Source organism: Anser brachyrhynchus (genome assembly GCF_964034855.1).
Source record: "Anser brachyrhynchus genome assembly, chromosome: 17".
Taxonomy (NCBI): domain Eukaryota; kingdom Metazoa; phylum Chordata; class Aves; order Anseriformes; family Anatidae; genus Anser; species Anser brachyrhynchus.
This window is the reverse complement of record NC_137710.1, coordinates 1,841,614-1,861,156: the sequence shown is the minus strand read 5'-3', so window position 1 is coordinate 1,861,156 and position 19,543 is coordinate 1,841,614. Positions and strand designations below refer to the sequence as shown.

Below are 19,543 nucleotides of genomic sequence, written 5' to 3'. Positions count from 1 at the left end.
TTGTTGTACTGTCCCAGGCCCATTTGTATTTCATCCCTCTAACTCTCTTACCTGCAATGTAGTTACAATGTTTTATACAAAAAACAGACAACAGAACAAGATTGGGAGGTACCTGTGTACTGCAGCACCTGCCCGTGCTCATGTACTGATTACTGCTGCCAGGAGAAGCAAACAGTAAGGGAGGAAGGGTGTTCTGTTTTTACAAAACATGCTTATTTTTGTAGTGCGAGGTGAGCATATTCTGCACTTTAGAGCTCTGGAAAAAAGATGTTATTTTAGTAACAGATTAATAAAGTATTTTAATATTAAAGTCTGGTTGGACTAGGCTGTTGTCACAACGCTTTGCTGCTGGCAGCAAAATAAGCAGCGCTCACAGCTCGGTTCCTGGAGCGGCAAGTTACAGGAGCTGTTAGGCAGCGCACATCCTGGCTCCCTCAGCACTGCAGGACTGGAGGACTTTGAAGCAGCAAGTCCAGCTCTAGCAGCCAAAAAAAAAAACTTAATTCGTCACTCATACATCGTGCCTGATGTCAGGGCGAGGTAAGCATCCTTCCCCACCCCCTAATTAAAGCTTCTTCATCTTAAAATGGCATTAGAGTGACGAAGCAGATGGAGCTACGCTGTTGTTGCATCATTACAGTGCTGAAGGGTTGGCCCACAGTTGTTGCAGAGCAGATGCATGCTGTACTGTGCACAGGCTCCACAACAGGAATTTGGGCCCTTGCTCTATTACCCCCAAAGCCATCGCTTTCAAAGCTATAAAGCAGACAAAGTAAAGCTAAAGTAAAGCCAAGTCAAAGGAGCACAGAAAGTAAGCACTGAAAATAGTGTTTATTCGCAGCAGTGCTTGTGTTGTACAAGTGAACTCAGCCCTGCTGTCCCCCCTCCCATCCCAACCCCAGGTGCTGACTTCGAGTCAGCAGCAGTTTTAGGTAAGCAGTAATATTTCTATCCACGCTCGTTACCAGATTATTCTCGAGGCTGAGGTGATTACTGAAGTGGTTCAAGCTACTGACCCTAAATGGGATGAGCTACTTACAGGTACATGACGACACTATCTCAGTGCACCTGAGAGCGGAGGTACATCAGTATTACCTAGCTGCCGTAGGGTAAGTGCAATTCCAACACCCACATTTCAACAAAAGCAAAAGTATTTATAGAAAACCTTTGAGAACTTGAGTTTAATAAACCAGGGAACTTCAGCTTGCACTTCACATTTGTACAAAACCATACAGAAACCACCTGCCAGAGACGTATGAGCTAGCTAGCAAAAAAAAACAAACAAAAATGGTCCTCAGCAAGAGCATGTACAGCTTTCATGGGGAAAAAAACAAACAGAGCTAATATCATCCATGACACTTAAAAATAATTCCAATGTCTTTTACAAATACACAATATAAAAAACAGGTCAACTCGAACAGAACGTCAACTGAATACATATATATGTATATTTGTGTATATACATATACACACAAATGTATAGAAACTCTCCCAATACTAAAATAGGCCATTGTGGTGAAGTTACTAGCATTTGCCATTTAACTCTTAATGGAAGGAGATGAATGTCCGTGCGTGTGAGAGTGTTTTGGTGGAACATGGGTTTGTCGTCAGAGAGAATGACTGCAATCACAATCTGAACTTCTGACCAGTGGAGCTCGACCAGGTTATCGCTAGGCTTTCACATTGCGTCTCGTTCGTTAATGAAAGAGAAATATTTGTAAAGTATTCAGGAAAAAAATGACGTGGCATCCAACCTGTACAGGAAGTATTTCCCCCCTCATTACCCTCAATATGAGGAATCACATAATGCCATTTTACCAGAACATAGTATAGCTCTTTGCTCTTAAAAACAGAGGAAAACGGATTTGTACCATCCTACACTGATCTTAATGAATGCAGTAGTCCAGAACAGTATTTACACGTGATTGTGACTGGCGTTCTCTCCTTGCTAGCATAAGGACACAACATGGCTTCCATAAAGGCATTTCACATTTTACCAGACCAGCTGATTGCAGACTTTTTGCTCACTTGTTCAGTAGCATCTTGGCAAAGTCAGCATTGGACATCTTTTTCGGCTCCTCAGCAGGTTCAGATGAAGTTGCTGGTGAATTCTGGACCATCCCGTTCTCGGCCTTAGCCACAGGATTACTCTGGCGCTGCAACGCACGAGGCATCATTGACAGCTGCGTCCTTCCCTTCCCTCGCCTGGAGAGGGCAAAGTGACACTTATGAATATCCCAATGCTCTTTGAACATACTGTTCTAGCTTAGGAAAAGAAAAAGGGCTTTGTTCACTAAAAGGAACACCCCTTTAAATATTATTCTTGTCATTTGTTTCAGTAGTAAGTAGTGCGAAGCTTTCAGCAGACGACCTTTGAAACAGCACACCTAAGTCCTGACAGAAAACAACAGCCCAACAGCCCCCAGAAATTGAAGCTCTGTGGTTTTATCTACAGAGCACGTACAATGCAACGCCAACTGTAAGCAGCAGGAGCACTTGGAAGGAAAAAAGAACAGCTTCAGTCCAACACCACTGTATATACTCAGTCACTACAAACCTGTTCCTATCGGTAATGTATGGAGAAATCTGCTTTTCCTCAGCAATCCATCGGTTCAAATTTTTTTGATTGAGGACCTTTCAGATCTTCCCTCATCTTCTGGACGATGCTCCCTACATTGTAGCCTACAAATAATCCCAGTGTTTGCTTTTTAAACAGTGGGAAACACTTGCTAATACTTACGCTCCATAAATCTGCCGTGGTGCCGCAAACTGTGAGGCTCTGCCTGCCTCAGGTTTGTCTGGCAGCTTTCGGAGGGGCGGGTTACTGATCGCCACCTTGATGACGTGATCCTTAATTGTCAGCCCATCCATTTTCAGCACAGCCTGCGAGGCCTGAGCTTCGTTTTCATATTCCACATAGGCCAGGCCCTAAATAAGGGAAGAGGTAACCTAGTTTTAGTCATTCTCTCTCTGCGTGACAGTCTCTTATTTAAGAAGCACCCATTTATTGCAAAATAGAACTAACAAACCCTGTCAGAGAGGTGTCTCATTTCTCACTGGCAAATCCATTACTGCAGCAGGTGTTATGCACAATAGCATGAAGAAACTGAAGATAAAGGAGGATGGGGATCAGTTGATCAGGTGAACCTGACCAGGTGAACCCCAGCCAGCCAGCTAGTTTAGAAACAAGCGTTCTTTGCAGACCTACTGATGCCTCTTTTTACTATACTGAAAATGCTGCAGGTATCTTTTCCTCCATCCTTTTTATATCACATTTTTCTTATGTAATTTAAGAAGTATTTCAGAAAAAAAATTCTTTCCCCTCCTATTTCTTATTTGTTGGCACAAAGACACACCAGGTTACATAAACCCATGCATTTCTACAAGTTTTAATGCAAAGCCAGTTTGGCAACAATAATCAAGTCATTTGCTTTAAGTTACAAAACCTATTTTTTATATCCAAATCTCATGAAGAGTTTCCTGCTGAAGGATTTCATTGAAGTTACCAGTGCGTTAAAGGACGCCTACCTTGGGTTTTCCTGCTCGGTTGGTGACCAGCCTAATGTCTTTCACGTTCCCATGTGCTTTACACACATCTTCCAGCTCTTCCTTAGTGCAGGAAAACGGCAAGCCAGATATAAACAGTTTGTGTTTCTCCAGTGTGGTGCTATACCTGAACACCTGAACAAATAAAAAAGGCTGTTAGTTCTCAAGCCAGTCAGAAACAAAGAGGATTTCAACCTATTATAAAGCACTCAACCTTCTGAGTGAAAAGGTGAGATTAACAAAAAAACACCCACACCATGAAAAAGCCATTAATAATATCTTGAAAGATATTTGCATATAAACAGTCATCCACCAAGGATGTGCGAGGAATTCTTAAAGTGAAGTTTTTAAACGTTATCTCTGTTTCACAATGAAGAGAACCACTGATATATCCGTCTTCTTGCTCAAGCGTCACTATTTGAATACGGAGTTTTTCTGCATATAACCCAATAAAGTAGAAAAGCACAGATTATAGAACTTATATCAGGTACAGACCATTAACTACGCCAAACTAATACAACATGAATTTGTTAGATGCAGGAACTCAGGAAGCAACACGTCCTGAAAGCTTTCCAATGCAGTCCCACTGTTCAACCCGCTTCTTGAGTGAGTAAAAATTTACCTTAAAGTCCGGATTCTTGTTCTTGTCAACACAAGGAGAAACAAACATCGGTCTTCCCTCCACAACTTTACGATCCAGCCCAAGAGCTTGGAGAGCAGATTTCTCATCCTTGAATTCTACGTAGCAGTAGCCCCGGAATGTCCCCTTGTTACTGAATACCGGACGGATCTGCTCTACCTCCCCGCAGCTCTCAAAAAGCTCTTTCAGTTTCACTTCGGGTTCTGCCATGTTATAGGAAAGGTTGCTGACAAAGACGGTAACGTTATCTTTACTGCTGTCGTGCAAAACTTTGGGGATGTCTTTTCGACTGGTAGACGCCTTTTGCTTTTGGTTTGCTGGACGATCTGGCTTTTCAGGTCCACTTCTTCCAAAGAGCCCAGTTTCTAACTCCATGTCTTCTTCTAGAAGTAAGCCATCACCGTCTCCCTTGTGTCTCTTGCTGGGCTGCTCTGCTGAGTAAGGAAATTGAAAGCCTTACTAGAAGAGTTACACCATTTCATTTCATTCACGACTCAAATTAGACTGCTCTTCGCTACCACCATGGAATCATGAAATGGCAAATAGGAATGAAATGAAAAACACAATGACAGCTTAAAGGCAATAAAGACCTCCCCCAGGTTCTTAATAACGAGAAACGGATTACTTGACCAAGACAGCAAGGATTAAAATGGAAGCACTGACAATATTTGGTTTTGTCAGTTACAACTACTGACTCATGCTCTCTTTGTCTAATAGGATCTTTATTAGAAAATAAAAAGCCTAAAAGCTCCCCATACTCCCAGTGGCAGCAATCTCAAAATCTTCTGGTACCACCTTCCAAGAGACTACTATAATACCGAATAACCAAATTTAGATTCCTCATGCTTCAGCATCATTTGATGAGTCCGGAAAATTAATTGAAAAGAAAAAAAATCACAATATTTCTCTGAAATAAGAAATCTACAAAAAAACCTCTAGAAGTTCTTTTAGGCACATACTTCTGCTAGCAAAAAAACACTTCATCTTGCTTTCATTTTGCAAATACAATGAAGGCCTCTTGGGAGAAAAAGGCCCTGAAAAAAAGCAGCAGCTCTGAAGACAGCGAGGGCACTTCATCTGCCTCTAACTGCAGGCAAGCACCTGGTAACCCCTGGTGCCAGAGGACTGACGCTTTTTTTTTTTTACCTTCTTCTTCTCGTCCCCATTCACCTTCATCATCATCATCTGCTTTGCGTTTGTCTCCAATTCTATTTTTTTTAGCCTTTTTGGAAGCTTTCTTTTCTGCCCGAGCCTGCTTTCGTTGCTCAGCTTTCTCCTCCTCCTGCTTTGCCAGAGCAGCTTCTTTCTCAGCAATCTAAGAACACGAGATTCTTATTTCAGTGACTGCATGCTGCAGGGCATTCTCATGCACTGTTTCTACAGTACTGAACCTGGAGGGTTTTCTCCTAAGCTATATAAACACAAAACTAATGGAATCACCATTTAAAGCGCATGTCAATTATTTGCTCTTACAGCTTTCCTAGAGCACTCCTGTTACTCTTTTATCATCCAAGTGTCAAAAGGTGAAACATAAAAAAGCATTAAAGAAATTAAATTATACTTTTAAACTAAAATCAATAGTTCCGAAGCTTTAAGATGATTTAGGCTTATCTGCACAAACCAGCATTAGAAATTTGACATTCAAGGTTGATCTTCAAATAGGTATTTCCTATAAAATGCTTATAGTTCACAAAGTTCTGACCTTTGCTCTTTGTTCATTAACTCGTGCTAATCTGTTTTCTGTTTTCTGCACAGCTGCATCCCAGTCTTCTAACGTTCCTAGAGGGTTAAGAAATAAAAGCCTTGTATTTTGCCTTCCCATAGTTTGGAAATACAATTCTAGGAAAAAAAAAGACTCAGTGAAGTCATAGACCTTACTCTTACTATTAGCCATTATACACGAACATTTAATATAAATTAAATGAATGGCCTTCAAAGAAAACAAAATCCAAGCAAAACAAAACCCTCTTTTTATCATACAATGCCCTCAAAAGGCATGGAAAAAACAAATTTCAGCAGGCTCTAAACCAGGCCTGAAAAGGTGAAGAAAAGAAAATAAAGATCTGCTTGCATATGCTACAGTAGTCAAAAGAAAATGAGCCTGCACCAGAAGACAAAATACTGGATCAAAGCTCACTCTGTACTAAGGACAGTGAAATGAAACTAGACTGTAAAATGAAACGACTTGCAGTTCGCTACCTTCTATCCTCTCCAGCGTGAGCAGCACCTCGCAGACGTGCTCTGGATAGTCACTTGTGCACTGCACGGCTCGATGCAAGGCCTTCCTGCAGTGCTGAGTATCACCATGGGCTCTACAGCAGGGAAAACACAGCAGTAAGCAGCCAATCCCCCACATCACGATTACAAAGCAGTACGGTTAATGTTCTATACAAACACTTTTCCTCTATCCGTAGCTAGCTCACACTAGGCTTTGTTGCTGTATTATTTCTGAAATATTACACAGACCTGCACTAAGAACCTCAAAGGCAGATTATGAACTCCTAAGGAACGTACCAACACCGAGCATATCAGCCTTGTGTCACACAGATGAGGACACTTACATTAACTCTCTCACCCAGCCAAGCTCTCACCTTTCCAGGTTGTAATACTCCAGCCACATGTTCGCGTATTTGGCATTCCCTTTAGTCATAATGTTGTCCCAGAGCTCCCTGGCCTTCTGCATGTTGTTACATAAGCGGGCCTGTAAAGCAGCACTCGGCACACTCAGTATAGTTCAGGATTATTTGTTCCAACACCACCATCCCCTGGCATCCCCACCGCTTCTTCCCTCCCCCACACAACTCCAAAGCTTATGCATGCAAACCCAGAGGACAGAAGTGAACACCTTATGTACTCCTATCACTGAGTAACACCTCCCATGCCCACCCGTTGCATCAATCTTGGTTTCTAGCTCCCACAGACGCTTCGTTTTGGTCATTATAAGGCATTTGAGACAATTGCTTTTGAACTTTTCCTTCTGTCATTATTCATTATTGTACCTAACGTGGCAGTTCAACACACAGCTCTCAGTCTAAAACAATTACTTCATTTCTGTTACTAAATGGTAGAGGGTGGAGAAGGGGGAAAGTGGATTAAGAACCTGAGGGAAGTTCACCTGAACTCACTGTAGAGAGGTCTGTGGGTACACGAGACAGCTGACTTACTAAAACTGCTCTAGCATAAGCTGAATCACACCTGAAGCACCTACTTCTCCCTCCAGGAGCACACACAAAGTGAGAAGTAATTAATTCAAATTCTGGGCCAACTTTGGTCAGAATAATTACAAGATTTGAGACTTTGGCAAGCCATCCCATGCATCATACCCAGAGAAGTTATAGCACAAAAGTAATCTTATCCAGGTTCATACGAGCCTGGGGCAAAGGAAGGTTGAGAAATCATCATGGCACCAGCACGCTGATACCTGTACTAGTTTGAAACTAGTCGGTATAGGCAGCACTAAATTAGGTAGAATTCAAAGCAATTTCGAGGCATAAGTACTCAGTTCCATGTCACTGTGGCCAGCCAGCTGCCCAAGTTACTCCCACGTCTGTACCACACCGCAGTCACAGCAGTATAGACACGCTAACAGTCCTCACAACCTTCCCTAAGAGAATGCTGTCTCTCCTGAGATGTTTTGCTTCGAGCCTGAAGCTATGCTATGTGCTTGACCAGCCCAGACGCAGAAGAAGAAAGATTTACTCCTTGAAGTTACAGACAAAATGCCGAAGTACAAGAGCACTGCCTCCTGTGCAGCTGGAATGTCTAAAGAGACATTTCCTCTACTCTAGCAATTAAAATACAGCAGATAGAAACATCACCTCAACTCTTGCCCAGTTCTGCATGATGGTGCAGGACGGATCTCCACTTTCACTAAAGCCTGGGAATAAAAATAAAGTACTATTTGTGAATGGCTCTTGGAAACAGGGCGTTTATTAAATAAGTTTCAGATCACAGGTGAAGCATTCATCTTTTTCTAAAGTGTCTGAGACTCCTGAAGTTAAACATTATACGGAAAACTGCTCTTGTGAAAAAGTTACTCTGAACAAGACAAAACAATACACAGGACGATTTCACTTACGCTCTTCGACTTCTTGTTTCAAATACTCCACAGCACGTGCGAATGCAGATCGCAGCTCTTCTAATTCTTTACTTGAGTCTTCAAAAAAGAGAAAGGAACGAAAATTATTATTTCAAGGTGGTTCTATCTACTAAAGCTTCTTTACTCACACCCCCGATGTTTTTATGTCAGGGGGAAATAAAGCTTGCTACTTCAGTAAAACTCACTACATGCATACCAAAACAAACAAACAAAAAAAACCACCACCATCAAGTACCTAAAATATAAAACAGGTCGTTTTTGACAGCACAATCTATTTTTTCAGCAAAGAGCTACTCTAAAACAAGTATGTTCTTTTATTTTATACACACTGACAGGCAAGAAAGTAGTATTTGTGAAGAATATGAAACTAGTGTTGATTGTATTTTATTTTTTAATTAAAGTAACACCGCTGTTTCAGACATACACATAAAATTTACATATTTATTCAAATATCTCATATGTACCTTGTGTAAAATCCACTCTTCTTCTTAGGTAATCAAGATATGCCTGCCAGATTTCTACGTAGTCCGTTGCCTGAATAAAGCCTGCATTCAGAGCCTTTTCAAACATTTCTGAAAGAAACAGGAGTGGGTAAAAACCCATAGAAATATGTATTTGCTTTTCAATTCCTGACAAAATTAGCAAGCTACAGCATACAGGGCAAAGAAAACACAAGAAGCCCTAAATATAGTAAACTGGTTAAGGAATTCAATGTAAAAGCCCATTTAATTCAGCAACATTCAAGCAAAGTTGAAATAAAGAGCTTGCTCAGAAGTGAAGCTGCTCAACCCTAACAGCTGTGCCCTAGAAGCATGCTACTGTAAATTTCATCGGCTTTAAGACTGCTGTAGAAGGGTTACACCAAATCCTGCAGGTCGCCACTTGTCACACATCATTCATAGTGCCACAAGAAGCGGTTCTGTAAAGAAGTTTTGCTGAGATAGTATTTCTTTACCAGAAATAATGCAGTGGTCAACTCCGTGCCTCTCCATTGCCAGAAGATAGCGAATCCAGAGCCCAACTGTCCAGGGACAGTTCCTAACAGCGCGGTCGTGAGCAGACAAGACCAATTCTTTCACTCTCAGCTGCCGGTCCTGAAACAATCATACCAAGTTTTAAGTACCTTGGAGCCAGAGAGCCCAAGACAAATTCTGCAGAGAAAATACACAGCTGGGGGAAAAACTGAGCAAACGTTCGCTTGATCAATAAATACACCACTGAAAACAGGACAAAACAAAAGGTGAAGCAGAAATCAGCTTCCGGAGAATTTAAAGACAAAGCGACAGGATTGAGAGAACACTTACCGGTTATTTATCAACCACTAAGGTATTAAAACAAAAAAGACAAACAACAACAAAAACGGAAAATAGAAACCCAAAAGCTTTTCTGTTTGCCTTACCAAATATTGATTGTAGCGTGCCCAAAGATCTGGTACAAGGCAGTTCTCAGCCAAAGCCCTCTCATAGATCAACTGAATGCGAGCTGGATCACCTGCTTTCATTTCAAAATCGATGTAAGCTTGGTACTCTGCTAGCTTTGGAGTCTCAGCACCCAGCTATAAAACAAATAGGAACAGGAAAAATAAAAATCTGCTCAACACAGCATGATTCAAACAGCCCAACTGTCACTCTGGGTAGGTCTCAGGCAAAATTTCAAATACGAGCTTGGCCTCTAAATATCAACAGCTTCAAAAGTTTCCAGTACATCTGATTACGAAGTGCCTTGCGTACTGCTCATAGCTGCCGGTCAGCTAGCCATGCTCAAGGGAGCCCCCTTATCTCAGAGGCTAGAGAAAAAAATCACCACAAACCAAATAATTCTTATTTTTACAGGAAGATGAAAGTAACAGCATTACCAGTGCCTCTTCATATGGTTTACACTTCTCCAATTGCTGGAGAGCTTTTTTGTAGTTCTTAATTATTGTTTCTGGTATCGGCTCTTCTGACCATTCCTCGTATTCAGCATATGAGGCCTCCATATCTATTCAAACAGACACGAAAGCCCATCACTAACGCACTCAATGGACTAAATAATAAGTATGCAGCTCATGTTTGATTCTAATAAAGGCATTTCTGTTTGTGTTTACATCTTAACTGTTATGCTACTACACCTTTAAAGTGTTCAGATGCTTTATCTTATATAGTGTAATCTGAACACAAGCTCAGGACAAGTTATTTTAGAGCTAATGATTTTGCTTCAGAAAAATAAGAGTCCCAAGATCTTCCAAGAAGAAACCAACCCAGATTCTTTCAATACATAAACGAACAAGTCAAAGAACTGTGCTTAGCTTTCTCCTACAAGGAGACAATGAAGCAAGAAAAGGGACTCAAGGAGTTTAAAGCATGAACCTGATATGGCAGGACTAACAGCCCAGCTGTCAGCATGTATTTATTTACCTACCAACCAAGCTTCTCATACAGTGAGCTTCACAGCTGAATTCCTAGCTCTGATGGTCATGTTTCATGCTAATTATCTGTACTTTAAATGGCCTAAACGATCGCAAATTATGCGCCGAAGAAACAGATAAACCAAGTTTCAATTAATATTTCTGAATAAAAGGGAAATGCTCATCATTCAAGGGATCCCAAAGGCAGGCAAATGTAACCGAGTAAGGAACGTTCAAATATCCCAGCTGCAATTTGTGGGGCTCTACCAGAGGAATGATCGCAACTAATGCCATGCTGTAACACAGTTTCTTCATGCCACCTCCCCAAGTGCAAAGGCTCTCACCTAACAGTGGGATCCCCAGCTGGCGCCTGAACAGCGTGTGGATCCTCTCAAGCTGGCTGCAGAGCATCTGCTGCTGCTCGGGCGACGGAACGCTGCCAGGAGCTGGCTACAAACAAAAGGATTGAAATGTCATCAGTTCCCTCAAGCCTGAGCTGAGGAACACGAGGGGGTATTGTTTATGGGCTGGGGATCTGGGCTCCGAATGACTACGCGAGCCTTGACAAACAGACGTAGCCAACTTGCATTTCAGGTGGCTGCTGTGAAAGCTAAAACTCGGAAACCGCTGGGCTTTGAAGTTGGTTGAATGTAAAAAACGTTCCTCAGTGAAAGCCGACACATACATCGGGAAATCAAAACCTGGGGATAAACAAACAGCGTGCGACCACGCCATTTCACAAACCCACTGGGCTGCCAGAGAGGTTTTCAATAAATCCCTGCTGCTCGCACAGATGATTTAAAACCTCCAGATTCCTTTCCGTTTATTACTGGAAGGGTGTTCTCCCGTTACTCCTGTGTTAAGGCACTTCACTACTGATTAACTTCCATGTCTTAGGTAGTAAGCTGGAAGGAAATGGAAACATTCACGTTCTGGGCATCTTGTAAAGGTATCTTTTGCATACATCAAGCCTGCATGTTCCAGGGGTAATACACTAGAACCCATAAGTTGCAAAAAGGGTGAAACAATGAATGAGCTCAATGCTGAAGTGGAAGACAGCCTAGATATGTAAACACGATCGATTATGGGCAAAAGTATTTACTGGAAAGAATAATAATGCTAATAATGAAGCTGCTTAATAGTAAAGCTAGTTGGTTTAACATTATTCTTGTCAGTTCAAGCTAAAGCATGGAAATTGTGCTTCCAGATGTGAGATTATGATCTTATTTAAGCCCAGACTCATTATTACACCAAGAAATGCAGAGAACGTCTTTCCCAGACCACAGGGCCAGTTTCTACAGGTGAGAAGTAACAGCTGAGCGACACCACAGCCTCTTCCCTCAGCAGCTGATGAAGGGGCAGCACGAGATGACTTCAGAAGCAACACCACAGCTTTTTACTTGCAGCAGCCCAGGGGACTGGCCTTACCTGCGCTGTTTCCAGGATGGCATTCTCGAACTCGCGGTACGCTTCCCACAGAGCCGTTCCTTTTGTCACGTGCAGCCCAACCGCGGTTAACGCTCTCTCAAATATTGAGCGAACCTTCTCGATTCCTCCTTCCTGCCCGATGCCGCCGATTGAGTACTGGGCATACTCTAGCCAAATTTCAGGACCTAAACAAAGTTAGGAGAAACAGATGAGCTAACGACCTTGAAAACCAAAAAGGGATCTCTGCTCCCCAAACACCTAACATTCGCAGCATTAAGTAGACCAGGACACAATTTTCTTTACCACTTTATATAGTAAAGAAAAAATTATTTCAGTCTATGCTCTTGGTTCGATACCAACAGCTACAGTTTGTCTTCTGAAAGAAGTCACTCTCGTGGTCCTTACTGACAGCAGATCCAGAGGGCACCTCCTCTCAGTTCCTCACCTTCCTGCACCAACACCCGGCAGTGCCAGCTATGCTAATGCTGAGACATTTTACATGAGTTTTCTGGAAGAGATTCCCCTCTGATGATACCAGTCCTTCTCTGCTCCTTCCAACACCACGTTTTCAGCACCTTGCCACAACACCCAAGGAGCACGCAGTGACCCAGTGCTCTGAGTTGCCATACAGCTGCAGGCAACTCCTGACAAACAGAGACAAGCCACCACGTGCTCCCCTCGCTTTAACAAGGGCGATCGGAGCTTGCTACTGCAGCACGGAGAGGTTCTGCCACGTCAGAGCATTTCAGGAATGCCATCTCCAAGACAGCAACTACGAGCTGTTTTAAGAGCTGTCACATAACGGAAATGACAACAAAGACAGCGCTAACCAACACAGAAGGTAAGGGCAGAAGTGAGCATCTCAACGGCATTCTTTCTCCTCAAAAAAGAGCTGGAGAACGTACTGTGGGTAACGCAGAAAGCATTCCTTAACTAAGCACAATACTTGCTGCTTGTAGATATTAGAAAAGCGCAAAAAATGCATTTAAATTTTTTTTATAATGTTAGCTTAGACTATCTCAGACTGCAGTGGCACTTAAAGCATTGCCTTTAAGCAGCCTATAACTCTAACACTTCAGCACAAAGTAAGGATCACTCCACACTAACATTTTTGACGCAATTTCAGCATTAGAACGAAAGATATTTTCCCAGAAAAAGAAAGCCATAATCTGAACAATACATTTTATAGCACATATTAAGAACTTACAGATGTAGTCTTTCACGGCTCTCTCAAACAGCTCGTAAACTTTCTCTCGCTCCGAGTTTTCAGAAGCCATTTTTATCTCATCCTTCAACCAGTCCAGCCAAATTTCTGAAACCAACGAGTTTAGAACCCATCACTAAGAGCTCAAAAAATGATTTAAATTGTTTGTTCAAGTTTCTGGAGTTTCTAGCAGCAGACTTAAAAACACAGAGCGGGACAATGGGGGAAAAGAAAGCAACTTCAGCCACCACAATTAATTTGAATGAAAAGCTTGGCACAGACCTCTCCAACTGGGTACTAAACAAGCACATTTCTATTTAAAGAAAGCTGAAGTTGCAAGCAGCAATTTGTTGGTAGCTTGCACAGAGGATCGGTGTGCACCAGTAACCAAAGAGCCATCATGTGGCACACCTTCCCTCCCATTTTACAGGAAACAGTAAACGGCTCTAGAGGCTGCAAGTTTCCACACGCATAAAAGGAAACTTTCCCTTGCCAAGGCTAAAAGTACACTGGCAGAACAGCCCCTGTGGTATTTACATTGCCTCTGGGTTTATTATGAATAAAAAGAAATACATGCTTTAAGGGCTACCCACAACTTCTGCTAACACAGTATTTTTTGCTGCTTGCCTGTAAAATTTAATTTTTGGCAGCAGTTTGTCTGGGCTCTGAGTCACGCTCGCTGACTAAACGACTGGAGCCATTTCTGTGCTGCCACCCCCCAGCTGCACGTTACCAGCCCTACACCAAAGGGCTGCACAGGCAAACCTGTCTGCCCCGAGCTACGGCAAGTCCCGTTCCGAACTGGAGCACCAGGGCACGTAAAACATCCCCTCCCACCAGTTCCACCCTACAGCAGCAGCCTCTGGCAGGGCGCAGGACAGCTGCAAGCACCAAAAACTCGAGTTCCTGCACGACTTACTGCTCCACACCCCCCAGAGACAGAGCTCAATGCTGGCTATTAACACCAGCTGCGTGCAGAGCTTAGATCTGTTCTTTTAGACCTCGGACTGGAGTTTGAAAGCTAGCACAAATATGTTTTGCTACTAAAACAAGGGCATTTCACACTGGTGATCCCTGACCAGCACCAGCTGCAAGCAGAGAAGACGCTCCATACCTTCAGTCAGCGGAAAGAGCTCGCTCATCTTCTGACGAGCTCTTCGCAGCTTCACCAGCTCTCCCTCCTGCCGGAGCAGCTTTATCAGGTCCAGGTGGCAGTTATAGTCAAAAGCATTGATAGAAAGCTTTAGAGAAAATAAAAAGGAATTTTTTAAGGCATGATAAAGCATTAGACATATAAAAATCAGAGAACGTTTAGCAGAACACCAAACACCCTTTTGCAGCACGTGAATCTGATGAGGACATCAATTCATTCACCCAGTCCAACACCCTCCTCCCAGCACACAGTTGCCCTAAGCTCCAGTGCTGCCCACAGGATGCTTTCAGGCCACGGACATTTATAAAAAAAACACTTCAAACTTAACTGAGCTTTAAAGCTCTGACGGAAAGCCGACTTAGAGCTCTACAGCCTGCTCAGCAGCGTGGGCGCTGAAACCCGGAGCGCGGCAGAAAATTGCTCGGGCGTTGTAAGTTAGGAAGGACCACCCCCCGTGATAAACCTGAGGCGCTTTGGGTGTCCCGAAATCAGCGAAAAACAAACGGACCGGTCCCGAAGCCTCCTCAGCGAGCGCTGCCTGCCCGCTGGGGCTCTCCCCGTGTCCCCCCCCCAGCCCCGCACCACACTGGGGACCCCCGAAACCCCCCGGGACCCACCGGGAGAGCACGGCTGAGGCCGGGGACACCCCGAGAGAGCCCACAGCAACCGCGAGGGGGTCTCTCGGGTCCCTGCGGCCGGGGTCCCCTCCCCTCACGGCTCAGCCCCGGGCCGCCCCCGCCTCACCTGCTCCTCCAGCCGCTGGATCTCGGCCTCGTTCTCCTTCTCCTCATCCTCGCCGTCCCCCGACGAGTCCGAATCGCCCTCATCCTCCGAGTCGCCGCCCGACTCCGGGTCCGCCCCCGGCGGCGGCAACCGCCGCTTCTCCTCCTCCGCCGCCGCCTCCTCCTCCTCCTCAGCCGCTGCCGCCGCCGCCTCGGCTCCCGCCGCCGCCATCTTATGCAGCTCCCCTCGCCGCCCGCCGCGCTCCGCCACCCGCCGGGGCTGGCCGCGCCGCGCCTGCCTCAGAGCAGCGCACAGCCGCCGGTCAACCGCCGTGAGGAGGAAGCCGTGCAGCCTCCCGCACCGTTCCCGGATTCTCACCGCTCCGCGGCCGCCGTGCGTTGAGCGGCGCCGGGTTCTGCCCCTCGGCGTCTCGACCGGGGAGCAGGCGGCGCCGCGGGCAGCTCGGGGCCTCGCTGCAGAGGGGTCCTGCGAGGCGGGCCGGGCACGACGCCGCCAGACGCAAGATGGCGGCGCTGGGGAGGGCGGGGGCGGCGCTGCTGCGGAGCGGGCGCGGGGCGGCGGGGCCGGCGCTGGGCTACCACAAAAATGTGAGGGGCCGGGGAGGGTCGGGGGAGGGTTCTGTACCCCGAGTGCCGTGTTTAGTTTTGGGCCCGTTACTACCAGAAGGATATCGAAGCCCTGGAGCGTGTCCAGAGCAGGGCTGGTGCAGGGCCTGGCGCACAAGTCCTGTGAGGAGCGGCTGAGGGAGCTGGGGGTGTTGGGGCTGGGGGAAAGGAAGCTCCGGGCAGACCTTATTGCCCTTTACAGCTACCTGAAAGGAAGGTGGGGGGTGCTGGGGGGTCGGTGGGGAGTCGGAGGGAGTCGGAGGCTCAGGTGGGAAATAAGAAAACATTTCTCCTCAGAAAGAGCAGTCAGGCATTAGGACGGGTTGCCCAGGGAGGTGGTGGCGTCACTGTCCCTGGGGGTGTTCAGGGAGAGGTTGGACGTGGTGTCTGGGGACATGGTTCAGTGGGTGACATTGGGGGTAGGCGGGCAGTTGGACCAGGTAGGTGATCTTGGAGGTTTCTTCCAACCTTTGTGACTCTGTGCCGGTGGTGGCTGTTGGTGACGCGCTGCTCTGCCCTGCCCCGCCAGGTGGTGGACCACTACGAGAACCCCCGCAACGTCGGCTCCCTCGACCGCAACGCCAAGAACGTGGGCACTGGCCTGGTGGGCGCCCCGGCCTGCGGCGACGTCATGAAGCTGCAGGTGAGGGGACCTCGGGGTTTCTGCTGGCACAGGGGGAGCATGGTAGGGATGCTGGCACAGGGGGAGCGTGGGGACGCTGCGAGGCCCACGCCTGCTGCTGTCTCCCTCCTCTCATCTGCGGCAGTGACGCAGCTTGCCCCTGTCAGCACGTTCAGATCTTAAAACGTCCCCTGGAGCCTGGGCGGGGCTTGTCCCTGCTGTCCTGGGCTCTGCCTCGTGGAGCTGAGCCCTCCCGTGCAGCACCTCCCGTATTCTTCCAGGTCGAAGTGGACGAGAACGGCAGGATTGTTGAAGCCCGCTTCAAGACTTTCGGCTGTGGATCAGCGATTGCTTCCAGTTCACTGGCAACGGAGTGGGTTAAAGGGAAGACGGTAAGGGGTTGGAAGTGGCCGGGGTTGGAAGTGGCACAGTGGAAAGTATTTAAATATTTAAGCTGACTGTTGGGACCGTGGAGGAAACAGTCCCTGCAGTGACGCTGGCACGCTTTGGTTCGTTACCACCATTGCTCTGTCTGAGACAGTCGTTAAATTTGTTACTTGTTAGGTACAGAAGAAAGCAGGTAACGTTGAGAGGCTTTTCTCACGTTAGCGTGCTGTCAGCATCTTTTACTGCCCCTGGCAGTTTGAGGTATTTTTCCGTGTCAATCCAGCTGGCTCTGGAGCTTTAAAGCACGCTTGTGGTGAATGCCTTCGTGGTGTGTGTGCGTGCGTGAGGTGACTGCTGACCACACATTTACTGCGTTTCAGGTTGACGAAGCGTTAAAAATCAAGAACACGGATATTGCGAAAGAACTTTGCCTTCCTCCGGTCAAACTGCACTGCTCGAGTAAGTAAAGGGCTGACCTGTGAAAGTTCAAACACGTTTATACTTGAGAGCGAGGCTCCTGGAAGTAGCGCAGAGGCTTCTGCGTGTTCTCCAAATAAAGTTTCTGCACGTGGTGCAGCAAAGATTGGCCTGCAAGAGAACCTCGCTTACGTTCAGACTTTGGTTAAGAATTTTCACATCAATTCCATCTTTTGGTGTCTACGTAGCTCAGAAAGTTAGAAATGGGAAGGTTTATATTCTGACGCTGTAAGGCACCACGCTCCCAAACTTTGCTAACTGCAGTGACGGTTGCTGCTGGCTGCTCCTGCTTTTAATGCCACTTTTATTGTAAATGGCATGTTCTTCTTGAAGTATTTGTAAAAAATAAAAAAAAATAAATGTGTTTTCTTTTTTTTTTTTTCTAGTGCTGGCAGAGGATGCCATCAAGGCTGCCTTGGCCGACTACAAGTTGAAGCAGCACCCAAAGAAAGAAGAGTCGGAGCAGAAAGCCAACTAATCCCTGCAGGGACTGTGGAGGTTGTCCTCGTTCCAGTTCAACTTGCCGTGCAATTACTCTAGCTATTAGTAGAATCCCGCGCACTACTAACGAAGCTGTAAGATACGCACAACTCCACGCACAACCTCTCACTGTTCTTGTGTGTACAGCCTCTCGTAGCGCTGGAAGGACTGGAGTTGGGTATTTCAGCGGCCCGTGTCCTGTCCTAACTGGTCTGAAATGTTGAGAGGGAAGGGACTGTTCGGCTGCAGGGAGCTCCAGCGGCCTCTCTGAGAAGAGCAAACCCTGCTGTTGAGGACTGGAAGGGCTGCACTTCGGGGGAAGATGGATGGTTTTGCCTAATGTTTTTCAGAGTTTAGTGGGAAACGTTGCCTCGGTCTTAATGTTTCTGTAAGAAGCGCAGCTCGGTTTGCGTGTCGGTGCAGTACACAAATTTTGGGTGGTTTGTCTGCGGACTGCGGCTGTGTCGGAGTTTTATTTCGCAACCTGCGACCTCTCGCACGCTGCCCCCTGCTTGGGGCTGCTCTCTGGGCGGTGCTGGGGTGCCTCGGCGGGCGCTAGAGGGCACTGACCGCGAGGGGAGCGCGGAGCTCCGGAACAACCCTCGCAGGGCTTCTTCCTGCTCGTTCCCTCTCGGCAGAGGAGCGGGGTTAATTTGGGAGCGTCTGTTCAAAAAACGCTCCGTTAAGAGGGATTAAATGCACCCCGAGGCTCTGAACGCAGGCCGCGAGTAGCGGAGCTGTTCGCCGAAGCCCCAGGGGGAAGCTCCCCGGAAGGTTGGGGGCTCCGGCTGTGCCCCCTGCGTCGCCCCCTCCGCCCCACGCTTCGCAGCTGGAAGCAGAGTTCTTGGCACCGGGTCGAGGGAGGAAGGGGATCCTTGGGATGTGCTGCAAGAGGTGGTTCGGGGGGTGATTTCGTGGCAGTTTGTTGCCTGCTGAGGTGGCAGGGGGCTCGCTTCTTCTCTTCAGTCGCGGAAGGAAACTCAAACCCACGGCCTGGCAGACATCTCCCGAGCGCCTCGCTGTGCAGCGTGCGGCCAGGCTGCTCGGGTGGCTTTGCTGGAGGTTGCAGAGAGAGCGTGGGCGACGCTCACCTCAAGGATTTGCGCGCCAAGCACCTGAGCTGGCTCCCTGGAAGCTTGGGGCACGCCAGCACGTGAAAAATGTTTTGTGGCGGCACAGCGTGCGTTACCCTGCCCGCCAGGCCGCCGCGCTCCCCCCGTGCCTTCTGCTGATTGCCGTTTTTTCACGGGAGCGTCGCTGTGGATTTTCCAAAACCAAAAGGAAACGCGTCTGAAAGCTTTGCCCGCTCTTGTCGATTCTTATCCCCCTCTGCACTCCACCTGGCTTTCCCGTGTCTGGACGTGGAAAGTTCCGCAGCCGCATTAAAAACAGCGCCTTTGGAAGTAAGCGCCTCGTTCTGGTCTCTGTCTGCGACTTCATTAGCGCCCTAAATGCAAAGCAGGGAGCGAGTTCTTGCTGCCGTGGGCTGCTGCTGGCGAAAGCCGCGGCTTCCGCGGCACCTTGGCTCAGCACCACCCGGGTGCCGCGTGCGGGGCTCCCTTCCCCGGCCCCGTGGCCTTGCTGCCGGGAGAAAGCGGCCGGGGAGCGGGTCGGCGTCCCTGTTTTGGGGAGCCCCCGGGCTCCCTGCAGCTAAGCGGTTGCAGGGACACCCGAGGTGCAGGGTTTTGGGGGGCTGCAGCTATGGGGGCGCACAGCTGGGGGTCACAGGGGCGTGGGGATAGCGGGGATGCGTCGTCTTCTGGGTAGGGAAA

The 19,543-nt window shown here is 47.0% G+C and overlaps 2 protein-coding genes across 3 annotated transcripts; one reads left to right on the top strand and one right to left on the bottom strand.

Annotated features, from left to right (window-relative positions):
- Positions 1 to 812: 812 nt before the first annotated feature.
- SART3 (spliceosome associated factor 3, U4/U6 recycling protein) lies at positions 813 to 15,454 on the bottom strand. Of its 2 annotated transcripts, none has more exons than XM_080559301.1 (19): positions 15,201 to 15,454; positions 14,418 to 14,544; positions 13,307 to 13,411; positions 12,100 to 12,284; positions 11,016 to 11,121; positions 10,141 to 10,265; positions 9,685 to 9,840; positions 9,241 to 9,379; positions 8,750 to 8,857; positions 8,265 to 8,342; positions 8,005 to 8,063; positions 6,778 to 6,887; positions 6,386 to 6,498; positions 5,889 to 5,965; positions 5,333 to 5,501; positions 4,169 to 4,620; positions 3,529 to 3,681; positions 2,741 to 2,928; positions 813 to 2,205 (listed from the first exon to the last, which is right to left on the bottom strand). In XM_080559301.1, exons 1-19 carry the CDS (start codon positions 15,408 to 15,410, stop codon positions 2,025 to 2,027), a joined length of 2,841 nt encoding a protein of 946 aa, XP_080415427.1. In that variant the 5' UTR covers positions 15,411 to 15,454; the 3' UTR covers positions 813 to 2,024. The 2 variants fall into 2 exon arrangements, with proteins under 2 accessions (XP_080415427.1, XP_080415428.1); XM_080559302.1 differs by having other exon boundaries at positions 4,169 to 4,617.
- A 178-nt stretch (positions 15,455 to 15,632) lies between these two features.
- On the top strand, positions 15,633 to 18,224 carry ISCU (iron-sulfur cluster assembly enzyme). Its single transcript, XM_080559334.1, has 5 exons — positions 15,633 to 15,787; positions 16,335 to 16,448; positions 16,709 to 16,819; positions 17,195 to 17,273; positions 17,678 to 18,224. Exons 1-5 carry the CDS (start codon positions 15,704 to 15,706, stop codon positions 17,767 to 17,769), a joined length of 480 nt encoding a protein of 159 aa, XP_080415460.1. The 5' UTR covers positions 15,633 to 15,703; the 3' UTR covers positions 17,770 to 18,224.
- Positions 18,225 to 19,543: the final 1,319 nt, after the last annotated feature.